Raw genomic sequence first — 18,601 nt, 5'->3', positions numbered from 1 at the left:
CACAAGATGCTTAAGTGTCTCATGTGCCCAAACTCTGAAGGGAGAAAACAGTGGTTGCTTGAACCCTTGATGGACCTGAATGATTCCGCTGTGGCAGGTGGTTGTTTTGGGTCATGGCAGTGTAGCTGGAGAGTATCAGAGGCAGGAGTTGTCTGGTGGTGGTGCTGTTATTCCGCTGTTCTTCTAAGGCTGCTTCCCTGTCTCAAGTAAGACAAGGAAAAGCAGGGACCAGCAATGCAGGGTTCTGGTTCTGCACCTGTCTTGCGATCACCAGCGGCACCTCTGTCCTTGCAAGGGCACAGGGGGCATCCTACACTCAGGTTGTGCTTCCATGCTGGGCTGAGTGCTGTCACAGCTGTGCCAGGCAGCACAGCTCCTCCTGCTCCTTTCAAGTTGTCCCTGCAGCTGCAGGAGGGTGACAGCTCTGCATGTGTTTGTGACCACAGCCCTGGCACATCTACAGCTGCAACACGAGCGGCTGGTTCCCTGTGTTGCTGGTTGTGCCTGTGCCCCTTCCTCCAGAAGGGCTTGATGTTGGGAAATTGCTTCCAGGCTTCCCTGAAGGGCTACCCATGCAAGAGTAGATTTGACCCCTTGGATGGGCACATCAACAGGTGGGTGGTAAGATGAGACACCAACTTCTGCCCAAAAGTGGGAGGCTGCAGGCCTGGGCGGCTCGATTACGAAGCATCATGGCAAATAGCATGAGCTGCATGTCCCCAAAATAGCCCAGGGGAGTCTTTATAATGTGGTGCTCCCAGAGAATCATCAGTCCTGGGCCAAGGGCCTGTAGGTGAGCTGCAAGTGCCAGGTGCCACGTCCTGCATGTGACTCAGGGAGTGCTGGAGAGCACCGTGGCCACCACTTCCCTGCAGCGAGGGGACACGGACACAGCCAGGGCACGGCTGGAGTGCAGCAGTGCGGGGCCAGCGCAGACCTGTAGCGAGGAGGGCCCCTGACAGGCAGAAGAGGAGACAGCAGTGCAGTGAAGGGCCGTGCTGAGGGCTGGGCACCCCCATGCCACTGTGCCTGAAGGCTCCCGTCAGCATGAGGGACGATTGCCCCTTGTCGGTGCCGCGGTACGGCCGGTACACGCCGCGCCTGCGGGCCTCGCGCACTGTGCGCTTCCCCAACGACGTCGTCTTTCAGGACCACATCAAGCAGGGGGACCTGGAGCAGGTGGGCAGGTTCATACGAGCCAGGAAAGTGACACTGGACACCATCTACCCTTCTGGTGAGTGCTGCTGGTCAGCAGAGCTGGGGAAGAGCAGACGCACAGCTTGGTGGGGCTGTGAGGGACGCCGGAGCTGGGCTGTGGACCACCTTCAGCAGCACTGGAGCAAGCCAGGTCCCTCCCTAGCAAGGAACAGGGCCCAGCAAGGCCCAAGAGCCCCAGGCCGGGGCCCCAACATCTCCCCTCAACACCATAGTCAGCACATGCTGTGGAAGAGGGAGCTTGGCCTCTGGGTCCCTGTAAGGCACAACCAAGCACCGACAGTGTGGTGGGACCTCACAGAGCGGCAGCAAGCACAGGCTGGTCTGTGAGCTCTGGGCAGGACCCTGGGGCTCCTGCCTTTTCCCCACATTGGGGAATCTGCATTTGTTCCTAGCTCTGCCTGTTTCTCACAGGCACTGCTCCCTCTTGTATGTCTGACTCTGGGGACTCATGGGGAAGGCTTTGTGTTCTGTTTGCACAGCCTCACCAGCAACTGTTTATGGTATGCCTTGATCTGTACAGGCTGATGCAGAGCCCAGATTTGTCCTTTTCTTGTGCTTGGCTTCAGCTTCTGGTCTCATAAGGCCATGGAGCCAGACGCTCAAATGACCCTGGGCTTCTTTCTGCCCATACTGACCCTTCATTAGTGAGGAGCTTCTGAAACTCAGGCACAGCAGGACGCCAGAGGCTGTTTTCATGTCTCTGTGAGTCCTGTCCAGGACTCAGAGCAGCTGCTCTAAGGGGCAGCTCCTCCTCCCTCCCTCTGTCATGCCTAGCTGGTGCAATGGGTGCTGTACCATCCCAGACAGGGTATTTCTGTTGCAGAAGGGCAACAGGAATCCACAGCAGCTCCTCTGGCTTTCCAAGTCTATGTTTCTTTCCCCACTGTCCTCTCCCTGAGGAGCATTCCTGCACCCCTTTCCTTAGCTGTGCACAAGCTGTGAGTTTAGCATGGAGAGCCCTTCCCCAGGCCGGGGCTAACACCTCCTGTCCCTTCAGGCATGGCAGCCCTCCATGAAGCCGTGCTGACAGGAAACCTGGACTGTGTCAAGCTCCTGGTGAAATACGGCGCTGACATCCACCAGAGAGATGAGAACGGGTGGACGCCGTTGCACATGGCCTGCAGCGATGGCTACGCTGACATAGCCAGGTAAGGGGCTGCGAGGGCCTGCAGACGCTGCAAAAAGCCTGAGAACGGCCAGCAGCGGGCTGGAGCAGAGTCTGTGTGGCTCCTCCGGGGGGTGCCCGGTCCCAGCGCCGCGCCGGCGGCTGTTCGGGCCGTGCCGCTCCTGGCGCTGGAGGCTGCGGGACCGGCCCGGCGCCTCAGCTCCGCGTCCTGCAGGTACCTCCTGTCCCTTGGGGCCAGCCTGGAGGCCACCACTGATGACGGGGAGAAGCCCTCGGACCTCATCGACCCCGAATACGAGGACCTGGTGCAGCTCTTCGGAGCCACCGCGCTGCGCTGAGCCGAGCACGGAGAGAAGCGGCCCCGGGGCCGGGCCGGGGGGCTGCGCCTGCCCGAGGGCCGCGGCTGCGCCTGGGCTGGGCCCGGGCGGCGGCCGGGCAGCGGCGCTGGGTACTGCGAATCGGGAACCACTTTGTACTTTTCCAATAAAGCATTTCGGGTAGCACCTCCGGTGACCGCCGCGCATGGGCCGGGAGCGGGGCCGGGCGGGGGGTGTGGTCGTCGCCGTGAGGGGGCGGGGCCGCGCCTGCGCGCTGCGGCGCTTCCGTCTGTGGCGCTGGCGCAGGCGGGAGGGCCCAGGTGAGGGGCGCGCGTTGCCCGGCGACGGGCGGGGGGCGCCGCGCGGCCTATCCCGGCCTCGCCTCGCCTTCCTCCCGCGGCCCCGCCGAGCCCCTTCCGGCCCCGCCGAGCCCCGCCGAGCGCCGCCGCCGCCATGGCCAGGTGAGCCCCGCCCGGCCCCGGGCCCAGCGCGGCCCCGGGCCCGGCTCAGTTTCCCTCCTCCCCGCGCTCCGCTTGCAGCTCCCCCGTGTCCCGGGTGGTGTACAACGGAAAGCGGAGCGGCGGCCCGCGCTCCCCCGGCGCCGGCAGCGAGATCTTCACGCCGGCCCACGAGGAGAACGTGCGCTTCATCTACGAGGGTGAGCGGGGCGGTGGCCGCCGGGTGGGGGGCGCGGGAGGCTCGGGGCGGCCGAGGCGAGCGGCCCGTGTCCCTGTCCCTGCAGCCTGGCAGTGCGTGGAGCGCGACCTGCGCAGCCAGATGGGCTCCGAGCGCGGCCTGGTCGAGGAGTACGTGGAGAAGATGCCGAACCCCAGCCTGAAAGGTGCGGGGGACAGGGGCACCGCGCCGGCTGTGCCGGCCCGGGGGTTGGTGCGCCCCGGGCGGGGGCTGTGCTGCCTCTGCCCCCAAAGTCTCTCCTCTCCCTTGCAGCGTTTAAACCCGTCGACCTGGGTGATCTGAAGAGGAGGAACACACAGGATGCAAAGAAGTCCTAAAGTGGATCCTCCCTGCGGATCGGCTGCTCTCCTGAGGTCCTCAAGCAGATTTTAATTTGAGATTTTGTGTTGATTTCCTCCTCTGGTCTGTCCTTCTAAAAGCCCGCGGGAGAGCCAGTCAGCTTTGGGGCTGGCTCTGAAGCTGCCTAAGGTCGAGGATGCTCAGGGCCTCACCGAGACCGCCCAGAGCCTGTTGCAAAGGATTCCAGCCCCCTGCTCATAGCTTTCTCTGGCCTCAAACTGTCCTTCCCCACTTCATGCTGAGCAACCCGATCCCTTGTTCCCCTCCTGTTGCTGCCCTCTGTGCTAGGCAGGGCAGGGCCGAGGCAGATGCGCTGTTGGATCAGACAGCACGGGGTCTCGCTTTCCCCTGTGCGCTGAGGCTCCACAGCTGCTGGGCTGGCCGAGGGCGGGAGGCACAGTCGAGTCTCTTCCTGTGCCTCCAGACACAGGGGCAACCCGTGTCCAGCCCCGCTGTGCAGCTGAGGGCTGGGCAGACCATAGCCAGGCTCCTCCCAGTTCCACTGTGGCAGCAAGTTGCTGCCTGGGCTGCTTGGTGCCGGAGCATGTGGGCCACATCTGAGGCCACATTTTCTACCTACTAAGATCAGGCCTGGTTTCTGTGGTGCTGGAGGGGAAGTTGTTCCTCTCCCTATAGATGGAGAGGTGGAGTGTCAGCACCAGTCTCCTGAGAGGTGCTCAGAGGGACCTGGGCCACCTGCAGCCCCACAGGAGACAGTGGCCGTGGGGGAAGCCTTGGGGCTGTACGGAGCAAGGCTCAGGAGCTTCTTTGCCCTGGCAACGCTGCAGTTTTGTACTAACACCATTTTCCAGATACACACCTTTGGAAGAGACCTGGCCCCTCAGCTCAGCCAGGGTGGCCGTAGGTGGTAGAACCACGCCAGGGGCGCTTCCTTAAGCCACTTGCTCCTGGCATTGCGTGGATGGTTCCTGTGTCCTTGCCTGAGCCAGAGAGAGTGACTGTGTCAACTTTGCCCACCTGAGCTGCTGGGCTGCTCCATGGGGAGGGGTGGCAGCCCCCTGGCCACCTGTGCTCCGAGAAGGCAGGGATGGGGCTGCCAGGCCTGCCCAGTACCAGTGGCTGTGGGGAGGGCTGCAGGGTCTTGGGGCTGCCAATACCTTTCCTTTGTTGAGTCCTTGAGTTGTACTGTACCCTTTCCTTTCTGTGGTATGTCACTTGAGGAGTGTTGTAAATAAACTCTGGTGTCCTTTTGGGGCTGCCTTGGTGTGGTGCTGCAGCCTGGCCCAGCTCTGGGGTGTGGACGAGGGGCAGAGAGCAGGAGCTGTGTTTATTTTTCGCAAAGGGGCCTTGGCCTTGCTGGGGCTGTTGATTTCCCTGCAGGCAGGTGCAGCGTGTTGGTGGCACAGTGCCCGTGGGCTCGGGAGCGCTCTGAGCACCCAGCATCCCGGGAGCTGCCGCTGCACCCAGGATTTAAATGTTGAGACTATTAATACCCTCGTATCCTCTTCCCTCTCCTGCTTTAATGGCATTTGGGCTATACTTAGCATTGCTAGAATTTCTGCTTGAACGCATCTTGACACTTGCCACGACCTTGCTTACCTCCCATCACCAAAACATTCCTGCTGCTTGGTTGTGGCACAGCAAGATGGGAACTCGGCCCCTATTTCCTCCTGAGCCACCCCAGGCCCTGCATCCCTGCAGCTGCAGGCAGTAGGGGACAGGTGCTGTGGGCAGTGGGGGACAAGGAGTGATGGTTGTCACTGTCATGGCCCCTCTCCTTTGACTCTCGTGGTGGGATGGGCCCTGTGGTGTGTTCAGGGAGCCTGAGAGGCCAGTGGAGCTGCCCTGCCTCAAAGCCCTTAGCATGTCCAGAGCCGTGTCCTGTGTCCAGGCAGGCAGCTGTTCAGCTGCCATGGAGCCCAGCACTGTCCCTCTGTCTGGCCATCCATTTGGGGCCATCCCACGTCTGCAGGACCCCCACATGCCCCTGGGCATAAGGGCACTGCTGCAGCCCCACCAGCCTCTGCCTTGTTTTCCTCTCTGCTCTGGCACAGTAAAGCCAGCGGCAAAGCTCAAGCTCTAATGAAATGTACAAAAGACATTCTATAAGCAGGTGATTTTTATAAAGACTGATGCCAAATTGCAGGGCAAGGATGGTGAGGTGGTAAGGGGAGGTGGTGGGTGTTAGGGGTGTGAGGAGTGAGGCCACAGGCCAGAGAAATCAGGCTGTTTACCCATAAAAATCGGCCTCATCAGGGTTTATTTCCCTGTGCCTTGGACACAGTGCTCTTCATTAGATTAAAGGGTGGGAGGAGGAGAGGAACGTGTTTGTCATCAAATTAGGTGGTGGGAAGAGGCCTGGCAGCAGGCAGAATCGACTTAGTAGACCAATTTGTGGTGCTCAATTCCCTTGATAAAGCGTGAGTTTTCCTGCGAGGCGCCGCGCCTAGGGGTGCCTGGCTGTGCTGGGGTGGGGGGCACTGCCCGCCGTGCCTGGCTGTGCCAGGAAGGCACTGCCTGGGGGACACGGCCCAGGCCACCAGTTTGGGGGTGAGGAACTGCTCCAGCCCCATTCCATGCCTTGGAACAAACTCCACAGCCAGGGACTGGCACCATGGCTGCTCTGTGGTGTCTGCAGAGGAGTTTCTTTGCTTAGGGCAATGAGGTACTGGCATGGGCTGCCTGGAAAGGCGGTGGGTGCTTGTGTGCTCCATCCCTGGAGACACTCAGCTTCAGGCTGGACGGGGCTCTGAGCAGCCTGGTCTGGTGCGAGTATCCCTGCTCCCAGCGGGGGCTGGGCCAGGGGACATTTAAAGGTCCCTTCCCACCCAATCCTGCAAGTCTGGCCAGGCTGCTGTCAGCACCTTCATCCCACTGGATACCAGGAACGAGCAGCTCCCATCGGGGAGCCGAGGGCAGCGCCTGCCAGTGTGTGTGTACACGTGAGTATGTGTACACGTGTGTGTGTGCACACGTGTGTGTGTGTGTGTGTGTGCATGTCTGCGTGCAGCTGTGTGTGTGGCGTATGTGTGCGTGCAGCTGTGTGTGTGTGGTGTAGGTGTATGTGCAGCTGTGTGTGGTGTACATGTGTGCACACATGTGCACACATATGTGTATGTACACGTGCACGCATGTGTGTGTGGTGTACGCGTGCATGCAGCTGTGTGTGTGTGGTGTAGGTGTGTGTGCAGCTGTGTGTGTGGTGTAGGTGTGCACACACGTGCAGGCTGTGCTGCCTGAGCTCTACCTCGGGGTGGGGGTGCCCCCAAGTGCTGGCAGGATGGACACGGGTGACACCACCGCTGGCAGTGCCAGGCCGAGGCAGGTCAGGCTGCTGTTCCTGCAGCTCTGCAGTGATGGGGAAGGATGGTGCTGCAGTCCCACAGGAGTTGTGTCCTTGGGCTGGGGCCAGGCCCCCTTCCAGGGAGGTCCCAGGAATGGTGTTTCCTCCCCACCCAGTTGTCTGGGGAGGCTGTAGTTACCATGGTTATTGGGTCGCTGCTGGCCAGATCATATGGCTCTGTGGGAGTTGGAGGTGACCAGGGCTGCGGACGCAGCCCTGCAGCACAGGCAGTGCCTGGCTCTGGGACACACCTGGCTGGCACAGGTGCTGTGGGACATGCCCTGGTGCAGGCAGACATCGTGTGCTTGCACGATGCTCCTGGGCACAGCAGACACCATCCCTCCTTGGGGCTGTTGGGTGATGGGGGTTGTGGGACATGGGGCAGTGCTGGGGGCTGCCCCTCAGCTCCAGGGGACACAGGACATTTCCACAAGACACCCATGGGCTGGGGCTGGCTTGAGGTCCCTGAAGGGTCCCCATCGTTGTGTCACACATAAGGCCACCCTTGCTAGGCAAGGTCTGGGGGCCAGCCTGGCCCCAATGGGGTTGAGGGTCCAGAGTTGTTGCCACAGCAACACTAGAGCAACAGGCGCAGGGCACAGCCCCGTGCCATGGCCATATTTACCTTCCCAGAAACTGCTTCGTGCTCCAGCAATTTGCCTCAATTAGGCTCGTTACCATGTCAGGAAGGCCGCAGTGACGGCAGCGGCTGTAGGGCCGTTGGCTCCGCGGGGGCTGCCTGGGCTGTTCTGGCTCCACGGCTGTGAGCAGGGTGATGGCTGTCCCGCTCTCTTTTCCTGTCCCCGTTCCTGCACTTGGGGGCCTGGGCAGACCCCCAACCCTGTGGTCCCCTCCCCTCGCCCGTTCTGCCAGTCCCTGAGTCCTCACAGCCCCACGGTGCTGCTGCCGCTGCCCCACAGTCCCGAGCCCCGCAGCCCAGACCCTCTGTCCGCTGTCTCCGCTGCTCCCATCCCACTGCCAGCGCTGCACTGGCTCTTGGGCGCCGGGTCCTGCTCGGCCAGGGCAGACAGCAAGTTGTCGAGTAAACAGAGGAAAATTACTGTGCGCTGGGCTGGGCTCTGCTGCCGGAGCCAAGCTTTGCGTGGCCTGGGCCATTGCTTCTTTCGCCGTGCCTCGCCAGCCCTCGCTGGTGCCTCTCCGCCCGCAGCAGACAGCGCGGCTCCTGACGGCTGGCGTGGGTGTCAGGGCCGTGGCCGTGCCGTGCGGGCGATGCTGCAGAAGGGAGGGATTTACCGAGGGGGCGGCCGCCCTCCCGGTGTTTACTGCGTGGGACTGCCAGGGCGCAGCCCCGACCCTCACCCCCTGCTCAGCACGTCCCCTGTGCCGGGCTGTGTTCGGGACGTGGACAACCGGGGACCGTCACCCGCTCGGGGCCAGATGGGGCTGAGTGAAGGGTGATGGGCAGTGCCCGTGGCCAGGTCCGTGGGCGGTGGGGGTCACGGCGGGGCGGCTGTCCGTCCCTTGGGCAGGGTGAACCCGGCCGGGGAGCAGCACCGGCCTAATCCCCACACACCAGGCGATTGTGGTGCCCAAAGCTGCGGCATCCGGGCTTAGCGCTCATGTGCGCAGCACAAGCCTCTTAGGCCAGCGCTGTGAGCCCGCCGCGGCCGGCCCGGCCTGTCGGCACAGGGGTCTCGCAGCCCCACACCCCACTGCCGCTCACGGAGTTCAGCGCTGCCGGCGGCTGATGCCCGGCCTCGGCCTGGGCCAGCTACCGGGAGAGCGGGGGTGCCGCGGGCAGAGCCAAATGATTTAATTAAGGGCTCCTGGCAGCGAGAGGACAGAGCCGATTAGCGGCCAAAGGAAAGCGCGTGCTGGGGGAGCTGGAGCCCCGGCCGGCAGCGCTGCAGCGGCTGCTGCTGCATGTCTGCCCCCATCACTTGTGCGGCACCGTGGGGCAGGCAGCGGGGCTGCTGGGCTGGAGGTCAGGCAGTGGGGCAGTCAGTGGGGCTGCCTTGTGGTGCAGCCCATCCCTGCCAGGTGACTCAGCTCCCCATCCATGGCTGTGGGTTGGGAGCATCCATGGGGTGCTTGGGAGCATAGTCCACCATGTCCAATGTCCCCAGTGTCCCCAGTCCCCACAGCCCACAGAGAGGCACACACGGAGCTGGCCCTGCAGCCCGGCACGGGCCCACACCTATTTACAGATATGACAGATAAATTACAGCACTGCGCACAGGGACTCGAAGGTGCACGAGGGCAGCACCACAGGACAAACTCCCCCCCCACAGATCCCCCTGGCCCCACAGTTCCCTCTTTCAGAGGTCCAGGTCCCACTTGCCTGCCTCACTGTGTCCATTGTCCATGTGCCCAGCACAGCACCCTCACCAGCGTGGCAGGTCCCAGTGCCCGCCAGCACCTGGGGAGGATGGGGCAGGGAATGGCGGCAAGGCAGCGGCTCAGCACAGCCCTCCCACCTGGCTGCGGGCTCAGAAGTGGCTCTCGGCTGTGGTCTCAGGAAACTCATAGCAGTGATGATGGCCCCCCAGGGCGAGGTGCTCGGCAGTGCTGCGCCCACTCCTCTCCAGGCGCTGGGAGCTGGGGTGGGGGGCCAGGCTGCGCCCCAGCCCGTTGGCACAGCCACTCACCAGCTGGTGCTTCTCGCAGGTGCTGCCGGCGCCGTTGCGGGCACTGGGTGCGTGGCTGTAGGTGTGCTTGTACTCCTCAGCCAGGTCCTTCCCCAGCTTCCAGCGCTGCCACCGCTTCAGCAGCTCTGCCTGCACCTGTGGGCAGCAGCTGTCAGTGTGACCCCGTGCCCCTGCTGCCCGTGCCCCCAGTGTCCTGCTCACCTCCTTGTTGACAAAGCAGTAGAGAATGGCCACCAGCATCCCCTGGGAAAAGGGAGGAGAGGTGTGAAGTGCATAACCAGACCTCAGTCTAGTTCCTCCTGAGATTGAGTCTCCCCATGGAGGGCTGGGCTCACCTGGAAGGAGCTCAGGAAGAGGTCAAAGAAGAGCTTGACATAGCGCAGCGTGCCCTGGGCATGCTCATCTGTGATGAAGGCGAAGACCACCTCGTGGATGCCCAGCAGCGGGATCAGTGTCAGTGTGGACTTGGCCAGCCTGTGGGACAGGGGTCACCAGGTGGACACACGTGTGTGCACCGTGGGAACACAGGCTGAGCCATTTCCAGCACCCACCTGAACTTGTAGTCAGTGTAGCGCATCTGGTGTGCACGGAGCTTGGAAACAAGGATCTGAATGATGCGGATGAAGATGAAGAAGTTGATCTGCAATGGAATGGAGTGAGCCATCAGGGGCACAGGTAGAGCCAGAGGCAGGGGCAGACAGGACACCTCTGTTTCCTTGCCCCCAGCAGCCCCTCTCACAGCCATCTTGGGGCCTGTGAGACGTTGAGCAAGGGGCTGCAGTGGGCTCACCAGGATGGCCAGGAACACGGGGAAGCGAAGGATCCACCAGAAGCCCATGTTGTTGTTCGTGGACCAGCACCTGCAGAATGGAGGGATAGGGACTGCCAAGAAGCCCCTTGACCAGGCAGGAGTCTGGCATGGCATTGGCAGCCTGAACCAAGCAAGCACTAAGGCCCAGCACTCTGCTCCTTGCATAGGTAACAGTGTGGAGTCTCCAGGGCCATCACAATGTCCCTACAGTCCCACATGCACCTACCTGTGCCCTGTGCCCCCCTCCAGCCAGCAGCTGGAGCTGGTACTCACTGTATGTTTTCGTAAAGGAACTTCACGATGACCCAGGGAATGAGGAACAGCATGGGCGCCCCTGAGGGGAAGTGAGCAGAGGACAGGTGAGGCACAGTGGGGGACAGGGTCAGGGGGGCCAGCCCACCCACACTCACCCCAGCCGATGCACAGGTAGAGGGTGAAGTAGCTCCTCTCGGAGAAGACGGCCACCACCAGCAGGTTATGTAGGTAGATGCCTTCCACCAGCAGCCAGCAGTAGTTGGCCACGATGCCGTACTGCATGAAGACCGTGGCTGCCCGGCAGCCTGCAGCTGCCTGTGGGCAGGGGTCAGGGCTGCAGCTCTGTCTGTGTGTGTGTGTGCCTGTGCCCACCAGTGCCACCACACCCCAGCCTCACCAGTGCCCCCAGACCAGCCAACCCCCAGCCCCACCAGTGCTGCCTGTCCCTGTCCCTGTCCCTGTCCCTGTCCCTGTCCCTGTCCCTGCCAGTGCCCACTGACCTCGTCACTCAGCCAGACTTGCACGTTGTAGCCGTCGATCTTGTCACTGTAGTGGGTCTTGAGCAGGGCGTCGATGACCAGCACAGAGACGCCCTTCAGGATGAAGGAGGCGAAGAGGTTCATGTGGATGTAGTTCCTCATGCAGTGCAGCTTGCTGCGGATTTGGGGACTGTTGTCAATGCCCCTGCATGGACCCCCGGGCTCCACCTGCCCACCCTGTGCACAGCCATGCCCAAACTCCCACCTGAAGCCCAGCAGCAGGGCCAGGGCAAGCAGCAGTGCACACAGGGACACAGAATAGCCCACAGTGTACATCACCTTGAAGCTGCCATAGGTCTTCGCAAATTTCTCCTGGAAGAGGAGGGAGCAAATGAGGGCAGGGGCAGATGAGGGGCAGGCAGGGGGGCAGGCAGGGACCACCACACCCCTGCTGCCCAGGTCTTCCCACCTGCGCCTTTAGGTCCTCGTCATCCTGCTCACACTGTGTGGCATCGCGCAGGGACTGTCCCCGTGGCCCTGTCACCCACTGTCCATCTGGCCCACAGGTCTTGAAGACGTATCTGTGCTTCACTGTGAGGGGAGGGGATGGTGGGGTTTGCCAGCCCCAGCACCCCCGTGGGCAGCGTGCACCGGCCCAGGTGTGACCGCCTGCAGCAGCACACCCACAGCGCACAGGTGTCCCCAGCACACAGGTGCACACATGTGAACACACTGCACAGGTGCACATGCACACACACCTCCCCGCCGTTACCTTTCTGGTACCAGGGCAGGAACCAGGGGCAGGGCACACTGGCTGTGCTGTTGGGCATTGTGTCGGGCCAGCATGAGAACTTGTCGAAGGTGCGGTTACAGACCAGCTCTGCAAAAGGACAGGAGCTGGTGGTGCTTTGGCCTCACCCTCTCTCTGGGTGCCAGGACCTCCACTGGCCCCTCTGTTCCACCCCCATCCTGCTGGGACCCTGAGTTGGCTGCTCTGCCCCATCCCTATCTCAACAGGTCCCTGTCCCCACCCCATCCCACCAGAGCCCCACTGGACCCCGCAGAGGCACTGACCTGTGGGTGCAGGCAGGCGGCTCATGTTGCGCTGGCACTCCTCGCTGTACTCTTTCCATCTCTCAACAACATTATCCGTGATCTGGGCACAGGGACCCTGTGGGCACCAAGGAGCATCACCCATCACACGTGTCCTGTTCACAGGGGCCACCATGCTGTGCCAGGCAGTGACCCCAGCTTGGGGACAGCCACAGGTGAGTGCAGGCTAATAATTCTGTGCCATGCCATGCCTTGTTGATGGCAGGGGAGGCAGAAAGGGGCATCAGCTGCTGTACCACATGCCGTGGTGAGGGGATGCAGTGGGATGGGGTGGATTGGTGGCAGTCCTGTGTGGGTAGCAGGCTGAGCACCCACGTGGGCGACAGCCCATCCTTACCTGGCAACAGAGCAGCAGCACCAGGAGGGTGAGGAGACGTGGCTGGGACATCCCTCCTCTGGACCACATGCATGGGACACAGCGCAGGGCACACGGCTTCCTACTGGCCCTCAGCAGCTTCTCCACCCTGGTGGTGACGGCCCTGGCATGTGGGCAACCCTGTGCAAGATGCCTGGTCACGGGGACTCCTGGGACAGAGCTGGGGGACATGGGGTGGGGGGCAGGTGGGGTTGGAGGCGGCCACTCTGGCACAGAGCCAGCCCCAGTCATGGTGCCTCACTCCTGTCCCCACCCTCACCCAGCCTTGCTTGGTGTTCACATTCAGATATTTGTTCGCTCATTTTTGCCCCAAGCACCTGTATTATCCTCCCCAGGATGGCACTGGGACAGTGACCATGCAGGTTCTCTGCCCACCAAGCCAATTTGAGCCCCTGTGGGCTGGAGTGCAGTGGCATTGTTGCCTCCAGATCCCCACAGAAAACCTGGGCTGGTGCCACTCCCCACTGCTGCTGGGACCCAGCTGTGCATCATTGCTAAGTCCTGAGAATGCAGGACTCCCATGACAGAAGGGACTCCTCCTCACACCTGAGTACCCTCTCAGGCAGAGAGACTGCCACCTGGGCTCTCCCTGTCTCCATGGGCTCTCATGCCTGGGCTGCCAACACCCAGCCATGGTCTGGCAGCAGCACCCACTATGGATGCCAGTGGCCAGGGAGCCACAGAGATCACGGGAGCCAGCAGGGATGGGGACACTGGCCATTAACCCACAGGGATCCTGGCTCGTGGGGCTGCTGTGGCTCTAGGACAAGCTCAGCACCCCAGGCTGTGCCTCTGTGGGTCCATCACCCCCAGCTCCAGCCAGTGACGTGGGGCCTTGCCTGACATGGTGTCCGGGTGCTCCGCAGACCATGGCTCACGAGATGCCCTAATTCCCTCCATCCCCCTAAGCCGGTTATGGGGCTCCTGAGTAGGATTTTGGCTCTTCCCACAAGGGCCCATTATGGCAGCAGCCCCATGGCAGGGCTGGCTGTGTGGGGTGAGGGCAGCCAAGCCAGGGGGGATGGGATGGACAGCAGTGCCAGTGCCACCACAGGCACCATGGCATCACCCCCAGCCCCTGGGCTCCCCCTGGCACCAGCCAGAGTGTCGTGCTCCCCGACCAGTTCTGCTCCCAGGGCTTGCTGCTCTGCCTGTGCCTATTTTTATCCCTGGGAAAGTCGTGTTTCCTCCATCCGTGCAGACCCACTTGCCATGTCGCAAGTGGCTGCCGGAGAAGCTCATTAATCAGCGCATGGGGCTCCAGATGCAGCTCGGGGAGCAGGACCTGCGATGGCCTTATTTAGCCAGTCCCAGGACAGAGGGAACTGTCTCCTGGGACAGCTCTCACTGGGTGGGCTCTGTGAATAGGAACCTTTGTTGGGTGCCCAGTAGCCACCTGATCATTCCAGAAATCCTATTTTTGTCATCACCCCAGCCCCACCCCGGCAACACTGTTGCCCCACCAGTATCCCTGTCCTAGTCCTTCTCCCACCTCAGGATCCCCGTCTCTTTCCTCCCATGCCACCATCCCTGTCCTTGTCCCCCTGCTAGCCTGATCCCACCATCCCTGTGCCCCCCTCCAGCCCCACATCATCCCTACCTGTCCCACCCCGCCACCACCTATGTCCCAGTCCCACGGGAAGTGCCTGTCCCTGGCCAAGCATCAGTCCCTGCCCTGGTTGGGAATGCTCCTCCAGGTCCTTGGGTCACAGTGACTTGCTGTCAGCCCCTCTGCGCAGCCGGGGAGCAACTTTGGGGCAGAGGTGTCGCTATTTTTAGTTGCTGCAGTGGGATTTAGCAGCAGGGAGGCCTCTGCCCTGGACTCCCCCCATCTGGCAGCCGCTCCCCAGCCCTGGCCCCACTGTGGCCAAGCCGGGCAGACTGCACTGGGTGAGGGGTCCTGGCACGGGGGCCAGTCATGCTCCTCACCCCAGCACTGGTCTTCCCCCTCACCCTGCCCAGGCCCTTTGCCCCAGCTGCCTGTGGTGCTGCACAACCGTGCACCGTGCCGGACCTCCACTACCCACAGGACGAGGGGTCCCTGCAACCCACAGACAGGGGCTGTTTCCAGCAGAGACGTGGGCGTGCAGAAGTAGCCATGGAGCAGCTCTCCCTGGTGTGGTGCCAGTGGGCAGTGGCAGAGAGGGAGCAGTGTCTCTGTGTGGTGGAACAGCAAGCTCTGGGGTGGCCGGGACCACTGGCAGCACAAGCCCCTCCCCAGAGCTGGCACTGCCCAGCAGCAGCGCCTGCAGAGCCTTGGGTAGCAGCTCTACCAGCTGGACGTGCTGCAGCCCCTCTCAGCTGTGCCCTGGGTGCCAGAGGCAGCACTGCATAAGGGACCTGGCCCCATATCCTCACCACCTCCTCTCACTGTGCTGTGCTCCCAGTGCCACATTCCCTGCCCTGGCACCTCATCCCAGCTGGGGCCAGGCTTTGGGTGATCCCCCACCACACCAAGTCATAAGCAGTGGGTGGAGGGTGCCTGACCTGTGAATTGCTGCCTCTGAGGGGCTGCAGTGCATGACAACGGGCGTCCAGGGGACTTTTGCCCCATGCTGGTGTTGGACAATGCAGTATGTTCCTGTGTCATGGTTCTGTGGCTGCTGACCTTCACGGAGCCCAGGCTGCAAACACCCAGTACAGCTCCATTGTAGAAGAGATCTGTGCTGGGAGAGCAGGAACAAGGAGCCAACACTGGCATGGCTACGTGCAACACCACTGCTGGTAGCCCCAGTGCTGGGGACCAGAGGGGTCAGACACAGGCACCATCATCTGCCCTCAGAGTGGGGCTGTGGCTGACATCTGCATTTGCCTATCCCAAACCAGCAGCCACAGGGGCAAAGCAAGGATCCCCGTTCCCCTGTGCCTCTATGGCCCCCAGCTGACCTGCAGCTCATGGCAGCTGCCCTTGGCCCCAGGGTGGTCAGGAGGCAGGGGCCAGCCCTGGGAGGGTGCAGGGCAGATTGAGGACCTGAGGGCACTGCTGCCATGGCATTGCACCAAGACATAGGAAATGAATGGGAAAAGGCTCGTGTTAGGGTTCTGCTCCCCACTGATGGGTGTGCAGCCTCCATACTACCCCGCAGCAGCTCTGTACCAGCATGGACCCTCACCGGTGGCTGAGTGCCCAGCCCTGCCTAGGAAGAGACTCCTCATCCCATCGTGGTAAGTTTCCCCTGGGGATTTTGCCACCCCAGCCCCCCTGGCTTTGCTGCCATTGCATGTGTGAGAGAATGAGCTCCACATCTGGGATCACTGCAGCCAATAGTCATGTGGATCAGTGACATGGTAAGGTCTCCATAGGACACTCATGGGCATCTGCAATGTGACCTGGGAGCACCTTGGCACAGCCACAGCCCTGCACAAGTGCTTTGAGGCTGGTGCAGCCCCCCAGAGCCGGGTCCCACAGGACTCCTGCCTACCCGGTGGGGTGGGCACCTGGCCTCCTGTGAGCACAGCCGTGCACCCAGAACAGCCCTGTGGGCTTGGAGGCAGCTGTGGGGGCTGTGCGGCCTCTGGACACAGGGATTAGCCCCCCGTGCGCTAATGCGGTGCTTTCCACGGCTGGCTTGGCTTCGAGCTTGGAGCTACATGCCAGCACGGCAGGGGCTTGGGCACTTGGCAGGGGAGGGGACGGTGCTGGGCCAGAGCTGATGCAATGCCAGTGCCAGCCTGGCCCTGCAGATGCTGCTCCACTTTCCACCAGGACCACGGCAAGCGGGGCAAGGCTAGGGGAGATGGCCATGGCAGGGAGGCCCAGGAGGCCTGTCCTGCACTGTCCCTGCCTTGTGTCCGTGCTGGAAACTCGGGGATGTTTCCTACTCCCCTTCTCCATTCTTTCCTTGAGAACTAAGTACAAGGAGCTTTGGCAGCAGAGGAGCAGCTGAGCAGCCCGGAACAGTCCTTGTGCTGCAAGGCTGTGACTTGTTTGCACAGAGCTACATGATTGTGGAAGCCCTGAGCAGCGGCACATGGAGGGAGCCCACGTCACCAGGCACTGGTGATGTCGGATTCTGTGTCACCTTGGACCAAGAAAACCCAAACCAGCCCTGACAGTGGTTTCATCAACAGCAGCATAGGATGCAAAGAAGACAAATGCTCTTTGCATCCCCTCTACTACCACCCGGCCACCACAAGGCACCTGCACAGCTGCCCTGTACCAAAGAGGCACCATGATATAGCCTGGCAGCAGCCAAATTACCTTGCTGCCCAGCTGGCTCTGCCAAGGGGATGCTGAGCCACACAGCACCTCATCCCTGGCTCAAGGAAAGGGGTGTTTTTTGTTCATCACGTTGCACGAAAACCTATGAAACACAGAAGGGAGGCACAAGAGGCATGGTGTGACACGTGTGGTCAGCATGTCACAGGGGAGGCACAGGGCTGGGAAAAGCCTAGGAAAAGGTCAATGCAGACAGGCTAGTGCGCACACTCCCCTGCACTGGGAGCTCCACAGCTGACTACCCAACCAGCAGATTCTGCAGCCCCAGGTACAGCCAGACACCAGCCCCAGCAAGGAAGGCGGTGCTGCAGGGGCCACACATGCCCAGCCATCCACTGGCACCTGCTATGCACAGGCATGTGCACTCGACCCCAATGCTGGGGTAGATAATCAAGGACAGGAGGATGCAGGACAAAGCAGGATGCAGTAGTGGAGCAAAAGGGGAAGGAGCTGAGCAGCCATCCCATCTCCCCTGTGTCTGGCTTCTCCTGTCCCTGTCCTTGCCTGGAGATGCTGTGCTCAGTGGCTGGTTTTAGCCCTGCGCTGCTGATCAGGGTTTGTGGTCACATTTTTTCATTAACTATTTTTAATCCACATTTTGCCTATTCTCCATTCAGCCTTTTCTCTTTTCCCCTCTCTAGGCAACAGAACATAAAAAACAAATGCACCACAGTGTGCGGAAAGGAGCAGGATTGGTGGGAAGCCACAGGAGCTGGCAGCTGGGGCAGCACTAACATGCTGACAAGGGGTCCTGCAGGCCCTAAATTTTCCTGCTGCTGCACAGACAAAATTGCAGGGGCAATCACTGAATTTGGTGTGGGTCAGGACACCCATGGCAGGCGCTGCATGGGGCAGGGTGCTGTGCCGCGGGATGCACGGCCAGGGCTGAGCAGAGCAGATGCTCCGTCCTCAGGCCATCCTGTGCGAGGGGAGCAGGCTGTCCCTGCTTCCCTCATCACCCCGAGGGGAGTGCAGTGCTGGGCAGAGGGGACCTGCAGCAGCTTTGGAGATGCACTTGCAACCAGGAGGACGGCAAGGTCACATACCCGACATGTCCTGGTTAAACAAAGCCATTTACCAACACCGTGTTGACACAGCAGAGCTCGGGACAGAGTCACAAAGGGCACTCGCACCAGGCCCCCGTAATACCCAGAGAGCTTGGGGAGAGCTGGGAGCTGGCAAAGTGTTCCCTGCCCCTCGGCAGGAGACCTATGGGCACTGCTGTGCCCACGGCAGGGAGACCACGCGCGTCCCACCCCGACTAAGGCTGCTCCGGGAATTACTCCCAACGCGACGGAGTTCAGCCGGAATCGCTGGCCGGGGGGCAGAGCCACAGCCAGGGCAGAGCCCAGGGGGACTGTGAGCCTGACGGCAGCGCCCCTGCCCAGGGACGCCAGCGGCAGCGCTGGGACGGGAAGCGGGCACAGACAGCCCTGCTGCGACCCCAGGACCAGAACACGCGTCACCCAGGGGCTCATTTTCCCTGGGGCCGGCGCCCAGCATCGGGGCAGCTCTGGGAGCTGCTGGTCTGGGGTCCCGGGGCTCAATTCGTAGCCCCGGGGTTGCGCAGTCGTCACTTGAATCCACATCCCCCGACGGGACGTGCGACATCCCGAGCTCCGAGACCGCGGCTCTGAGCGCTCCCTGCCCTCCTCCCTCCCTTCCCCGTACCTGTCGGGGCTGGACTCGCGGCGGCTCCCGAACGCATCTCGGGACCGGCGGGGACCGGGTCCGGCGCG

General features: G+C 62.0%; 3 protein-coding genes across 3 annotated transcripts; 2 read left to right on the top strand and 1 right to left on the bottom strand.

The window, feature by feature from the left end:
- Positions 1-742: 742 nt before the first annotated feature.
- PPP1R27 (protein phosphatase 1 regulatory subunit 27) lies at positions 743-2,836 on the top strand. Its single transcript, XM_066200587.1, has 3 exons — positions 743-1,234; positions 2,216-2,366; positions 2,559-2,836. Exons 1-3 carry the CDS (start codon positions 1,018-1,020, stop codon positions 2,680-2,682), a joined length of 492 nt encoding a protein of 163 aa, XP_066056684.1. The 5' UTR covers positions 743-1,017; the 3' UTR covers positions 2,683-2,836.
- Positions 2,837-2,943: 107 nt separating this feature from the next.
- MCRIP1 (MAPK regulated corepressor interacting protein 1) lies at positions 2,944-4,909 on the top strand. The gene is made up of 4 exons (XM_066200475.1): positions 2,944-3,122; positions 3,201-3,319; positions 3,404-3,502; positions 3,610-4,909. The coding sequence occupies exons 1-4, from the start codon at positions 3,115-3,117 to the stop codon at positions 3,672-3,674; spliced, it is 291 nt and encodes a 96-aa protein (XP_066056572.1). The 5' UTR covers positions 2,944-3,114; the 3' UTR covers positions 3,675-4,909.
- Positions 4,910-9,129: 4,220 nt separating this feature from the next.
- On the bottom strand, positions 9,130-12,812 carry GCGR (glucagon receptor). Its single transcript, XM_066200474.1, has 13 exons — positions 12,605-12,812; positions 12,229-12,325; positions 11,927-12,034; positions 11,624-11,745; positions 11,420-11,526; positions 11,176-11,329; positions 10,831-10,990; positions 10,694-10,754; positions 10,400-10,469; positions 10,161-10,249; positions 9,945-10,083; positions 9,811-9,852; positions 9,130-9,744 (listed from the first exon to the last, which is right to left on the bottom strand). Exons 1-13 carry the CDS (start codon positions 12,671-12,673, stop codon positions 9,451-9,453), a joined length of 1,512 nt encoding a protein of 503 aa, XP_066056571.1. The 5' UTR covers positions 12,674-12,812; the 3' UTR covers positions 9,130-9,450.
- Between the last annotated feature and the right edge of the window lie 5,789 nt (positions 12,813-18,601).

The sequence above is a fragment of the Chamaea fasciata genome, unplaced genomic scaffold (assembly GCF_029207755.1).
Source record: "Chamaea fasciata isolate MVZ Bird 193981 ecotype frontalis unplaced genomic scaffold, bChaFas1.0.hap1 SCAF_19, whole genome shotgun sequence".
Lineage (NCBI taxonomy): Eukaryota > Metazoa > Chordata > Aves > Passeriformes > Sylviidae > Chamaea > Chamaea fasciata.
Note: the sequence above shows the minus strand (reverse complement) of the source record. Positions and strands in the feature narration are given on the sequence as shown.